The sequence below is a fragment of the Nannospalax galili genome, unplaced genomic scaffold (genome assembly GCF_000622305.1).
Source record: "Nannospalax galili isolate Female #2095 unplaced genomic scaffold, S.galili_v1.0 scaffold130, whole genome shotgun sequence".
NCBI lineage: Eukaryota > Metazoa > Chordata > Mammalia > Rodentia > Spalacidae > Nannospalax > Nannospalax galili.
Genome location: NW_008328145.1, coordinates 247,829 through 254,074, shown reverse-complemented (window position 1 = coordinate 254,074; position 6,246 = coordinate 247,829). Strand labels below are relative to the sequence as shown.

At 41.9% G+C, this 6,246-nt stretch overlaps 1 gene segment (V, D, J or C); it reads left to right on the top strand.

Moving 5' to 3' along the window:
* Positions 1-3,984: 3,984 nt before the first annotated feature.
* Positions 3,985-4,511, top strand: LOC103751529. The segment is given in 2 exon segments: positions 3,985-4,085; positions 4,165-4,511. Coding segments are annotated over 2 exon segments (393 nt in total).
* Positions 4,512-6,246: the final 1,735 nt, after the last annotated feature.

Below are 6,246 nucleotides of genomic sequence, written 5' to 3'. Positions count from 1 at the left end.
TTCTGTCATATTTCTTATTTAAGGCAGTGTTTGACATGTGTGCTAGATTAAGGTAAAGGTCTATATCCCAAACTGGTGACAAGTATGTGTTTATCAGGCTTCAAATCGTAGTCCTTTTCAGGAAAGTGTACTCTAGACACTGAATCAACCTCTGAGTCACTTTTCTTCTGAGACTGTGTTTATCAGGCTTTAAAATCGTAGTCCTTTTCAGGAAAGTGTACTCTAGACACCGAATCAACTTCTGAGTCACTTTTCTTCTGAGAGCACATATTTCTGCATGGATTTATTCTTTAAATGTTGTTATTAAATATTTGAAAACTTCTTACAGTGTATTTGGTTATATTTACACCACACTTATTTTCCTCCCTGACCCACCACTACCACCCTAAATGCCTATCCAACTTCATGTACTTTATTCATTCCCTTGGGTTCAATTTGTGTTGCCCAAACTCTTGGGTGAGCATGATCAACTGACTCGGTGCCATCCCCTCAAAGAAGACCGAATCTTATTCTTCCAGAAGCTGTGAAATGCCAGTAGCCTCTCAGGAAAATTTGGAACTTCATGCCTACTTCCCCAATCTAGGAAGGCATGATGTCTGGCGTGAACTATTTAGTAGGTCTTGTCCATGATACCACAATTGCTTTGCGTTCTCGTGCGCAAGTGCTCCAATTTGTTAAGAAAACACTGTTTTCCTGTAGTTATTTACCTCCTCTGCTGCTCCCAGTCCTCCCTCCCCTCTTCCATGGGGATACAGGACCTTCAGAAGGAGGCGTGTCCTTTTAGGACTGAGCCTTCTGAAGCTCACATTCCCTGCACATTGACTCATTGTATGTATCTGTGTAAATCGCCTTCTTCTACATGGAGCTTCTGTGACGAGGGTTGGGAAACGCACTAATATGTGGACGTGACACCAAGTCATTGAGACTCGGTTTACTACAATGTACATTTTGAAAATATTCGTAGCTGGTTCTACCCTAGAGCCTACAACCTATCACTAGCCACAAGGGCCTGAGTCATTGCAGGTTTGGGTTCCATCTCTTGGGATGGGTGTTAAATCTCATCAGATTTTTTGTTACTTCCATGACATTTTTCCCACTATTGCAGTAGTGGGACTACCTTGCCAGTGCAGTCCATATTCTGAGACCAACCTTTTCTCCTTCCTGAGGAGAGGAAGTATTTTCTGTCTCTTCTTAATACCAGAGCAGCTTAGATGCCGCTCAGGCTGTGTATCCGCAGATATGCAGAAATGGCTAAGAACCCCCTTCTTTTCATTGCCCAGGGTTTCCTATGTTTTTGGTGCAAGGAGAGCTTTGGGACATGAGATGGGCAATGTGACCTAATGGTAAGATGGAGCGGCCAAATGATGATATGTACGTAAAAATGATTTGTCACTTCTCCAACAGTCAGAGACCGGTCATGTGTCACTTTGGGGAGACATGAAGCTGGAATGCAGCATTGCGCTCTGAGCCTTTATGAGAGTGTCCAGGGTCCTGTTAGCGATGTCTCTGTGGCTCCAAATGATTTGAATTCTGGTGTAGGAAGCTCCTGCCCCACATGACTCTAGAGACCTCTCACTTTCTCATATTTAAATTCCTCTCAAGTCTTCTCCCTCCTTCCGATGAAGCACATTCCAGGTCCTTATTTCCTCTCAGCACATTACTATCGGGATTAAAAAAGTTATATTTATTGAATAATAATTTGTTTCCAAACCGCAGAAGTGTCACAATATCCACTAAACTTTCAATGATCAACATGGGGGTTTTTGGTGGATGATGGAGAAAACCATTTGTCTCATCAAGCTGTGGTTATTCTTAAAGAGTTCCCATGGTAATTGTGAGACACAAATGTATGTTCATTTACAGTGAGTGGGACAAGATCAGCATTGTGTGTGCCTATATCCAGTCTCTGTCACCTGCACACAGTTTTGTTTAAGAATCATCTGGTAAATGGAGATTTATCTACATTTCACATCATAGGCTATGGAAACAGAGAAGGATCACTCCACAGCTGGCAGGACCTCTGATCCTTCAGAGAGCAATGTCAGCTTTGTGCATTTGCAAAACTTTATGTTAAAGATAGTGGCATGATGAACAAAATGAATGTAATTATTATGGTGAGCATAGTCAAAATATACTCTCAATATAATATCCAAATAAACAATGAATCTCCACATACTCCTCAAAGAATATTTTATTATAGAGTTATTGATGTATTATCAATGTCTCCCTGAAACATATCATTTGTTGTTTGTCTCTGTTCCCAAAAGTTTTCACTAACATATATCTCCTAAATTGAGATGATCAGAAATTACAGAAAATTATCTTTGTAAAGGCTTCTACATAGTATTTTCCCTCTGTGAAATAGAGCATTTTAGAAAGATTTGAAATTGACTGATATACCTATACATATTACTTTTCTCTTGAGTTAGGGTTTCCATTTCGCCCTAGCTGGCCCAGTAATCACTATGTAGACATGGCTGACTTTGATCTCACAGAGTTCTGCCACCTATTCCTCCCAAATAGAGGGATTAAAGGCTGTACCACCATGCTTGATGCATATTAATTTTAACCAAAGAGAGCACAAGGGTTCACATCCTAGATCATGTGAGAGTTTTTGGGTCCCCTGGGCCATCTCCACACCAGCCCATTTATGCACAGCAAGGGCTATGTGTTAATGCTCATGGATATTACAGGCATCCTGCTTGATGCATGGATTTCCCTATGTTGGTGGTGTTCTACTACGCATAGCAAAAGGTAAGATTACATGATTCTGAGTCAGATGGTGAAATCTTCAAACAATGCAGTTTTGCACTTGCATTTTCCAAGTACACATCACTGTGTCTCCTATACCAAGAGATTGTCCCTGACAAGGACATGGACAGGAAGCCATCACAAGGCTCTGAGAATCAGAATGTAAGAAATTACACTATGTAGGAGCCCGTGATTTTTCTTTAATTTAGTCAGGACTATTCTGCACTCACTCAGCCTGGCTTTATTTCCGAGTTTTTCATGAAGATGTCTGAATCTGAAAACTCTGGGACCAAACTTTCTTAGCAGTGTCTGGAATGTTTATCAATCTGAATATTCATTAAAAAGAGTGTCTGTTTTTCTGAGTAATAAAGATTTATTCTGTACTATTGGTCAAATGTTAGAGCTTCCACTAGCTGTACTTAGGCTAAGGTGTGGAGCCTTAGAATGGATGACTTCACTGTAATTTATTTTACTATTACGTCTTTGTAAACAATGTCATCATTCATTGTACTATTGACAACAGTTATGAAGCTAGATACGTCAATAGGATTGTATCAGAGGTTAATAAAATGGGACACGATATAATGCTTTCAAAGACATTAAAAATAATCTATCATCATTAGCCTCCAAAATTATTCATCATTGCAGTATGTGATGTAATATTTTTCTTACTTAGTTTTATCTGAAATAAAACCACATTTGATGATTTTAAATGGAGAGCACAACTTAGTTCTACATGATTCATGGAGGAAGAACACTGTTGGATATGTGAAGAGATCTTAAGGCCCAAAAATAGACACCAGTGGAGCTGAAGGATGACTGCAGAAGGCTCATTGTACTAAGTGGCTCTTATCTGTCCTCAGGGTCCATCAATGAGACTAGTCACATAAAGAGTCAGCTGAAGAGTGGTCAGCATTTTGACTTGAGAGAATGCTGTTCCCTTGCTCCACTTCTGAGGCCTCAGTAAGGATCAGTGAATGCATAAGGCTGGGTCTCTTAGAGGATGTGATTGTGCAAGACATGCCAAGCCTCAAGATTTGGACATCACCAAAGTGAAGACAGAGACATCTGACACCACAGAGCAAAGACTCAGTCACCCTGGTGAATGGGTCTGAGACAGTTGGTCTCAGGATATTATATAAGGTTAGTCCAGTAAGGTGTCAGGGGGACTATGTTGTATGCAAATATCTCAGGACCTTTAAGTTGAAACCTACGGCTCCCCTAAATACGCAGCAAGGGCACTGTCCCATCAGCCTTAAAGAACCACTGAGTCGCAATCCCACACAACATGGAGTGGGTGTGGAGCTTCCTTTTCCTGCTCATAGCTATGCCAGGTAAGATCCACGAGCCCAGAGCTGCAGAGGAAACTGAGGCAGATCCATTTCTCCTGACTCCCTTGTTTTCTCCCCATAGGTGCCCATACCCAGGTCAAGCTGGAACAGTCTGGGGCTGAGCTGAAACAGCCTGGACAGTCAGTGAAGATCTCCTGCAAGGCCTCAGGGTACACATTTACCGAATATGCAATGAACTGGGTGAAGCAGCCAGCAGGAAAGGTTCTGCAGGATATGGGCTGGATCAACACCGACACTGGAAACCCAACTTATGCAGAGGACTTTAAAGGACGTTTTGTCTTCTCCATGGATGCCTCCATCAGCACTGCCTACCTGCAGATCAACAGCCTGAAGGCAGAGGACATGGCTGTGTATTACTGTGCGAGACACAGTGTGAAAACCACATCCCGAGGCTGTCAGAAACCCTAGGGGAAGGTGGCCCTGCTGGGGTCAGACTGCAACAGAGAAACAATTCGCAGTTGGTCTTTGATACTGGCTTATGATTTTAGAGTTGAGACAAGTGGGAATTTATTTTTCATTCATCTACAATATTCTCTCTCTGTGTTTCTGTCCCTGTCTGTCTTCATCCCTGTCTGTCTCTCTCTCTGTCTCTCTGTCCCTTTCTGTCTCTGTCTCTGTCTCTGTCCCTGTCTGTCTCTGTCTCTGTCCCTGTCTGTCTCTGTCTCTCTGTCTCTGTCTCTCTGTCTCTGTCTTTCTCTGTCTCTGTCCTTGTTTGTCTCTGTCACTGTCTGTCTCTCTCTGTCTCTGTCCCTGTCTGTCTCTGTCTCTGTCTCTCTCTGTGTCTCTGTCTCTCTGTCTCTGTCTCTTTCTGTCTCTGTCCCTGTCTGTCTGTCTGTCTCTCTCTCTGTCTCTCTCTGTGTCTGTCTCTCTCTGTCTCTGTCCCTGTCTCTTCTGTCCCTGTCTCTGTCTCTCTCTCTGTGTCTCTCTGTCTCTGTCTCTCTGTCTCTCTCTCTGTGTCTCTCTCCTCTCTGTCCCTCTGTCTCTCTCTCTGTCTCTCCTCCCCCATGTTGGTGGCAATAAGCTCCATCTTCTACTTCTAGATTGAGAAAATGAGAGAAATCTTGGAATACTTGCCTTGCTCAGTGTGGCTTACTTTGCTTAACATGCTGGTATCCAGTTTGATTCTTTTTCCTCCAAAAAGATTTAATTAATTTGGTTGTTTAATGATATTCTGCTTTGAATATATGTCATAATTCTTTGTATTGCCATCCATTGATATCTAATAATCATGGTTTAAATCTGAAATGTCCCTCACAGACTCATCTTTGAATTCTTGTTTCTCAGATGATGATACTCTCTCGGGAGGTTTTAGAAACATTGAGAGGTGCAGATTACCTGCAAGTATGTCATAATTTGATATGTGACTTTTCTAGGAGGAAATGTGAAAGGTGTCTATTTACCAGATAGAGGATTAATGTCAAACAAAACAATCTATTAGATTCACGTCTGTCTATGTGAACCCTTACATTTATTGATGTTCTCATCTAGAGGATGTGTAATTCACAGCAATTTTAGGGAAACCTCCACTAATAGTAAGGCTGGAGACTTGGTAAAGGCATACCTGTATCACCTTGACCCACTTTGCAGTTCTACACAAGAGTCCCTTCATCTTCAGTGTGAAGGATAATGTTGTGTGTCACTGTGTGCATGTGCATGTGTGTGTTATATACACACACATGTATTCACCTGCGCTCAAGTGTGGAGAGCAGACAGGACATTTGGTACCTTGCTCTATCACTCTCTCATTTATACCCCTGATACAGGGTGTTCCCTGAACCTGGAGCTAGACTGGTAGACAGCAAGTCTCAGCAAATGTCCTGCCTGCACTTTCAATAGTGGTTGGGTTATAGGCATAGACATGGACATGCCCCAAATTTTTACTAGGTTACTGGGGATTTGAACACAGCTCCTCATTTTTCATAGAGAGTATGTTTCCCTTTGAACCACTTGCCCAACAATGATGATTAATCTTTTTTAATACTTTATTTTTATTTTAAGTATATATGTGAATACCTGCTTGTATACATTTGGGTGCCTGGAGCCTGTGGAGATCAGAAAAGGTGCCTGTTGTGATCAGATCTCCTGGAACTAGAATTATGAGTGGTGATGAGCCACTCCGTGTGGGTACTGGGAATGGATCCTA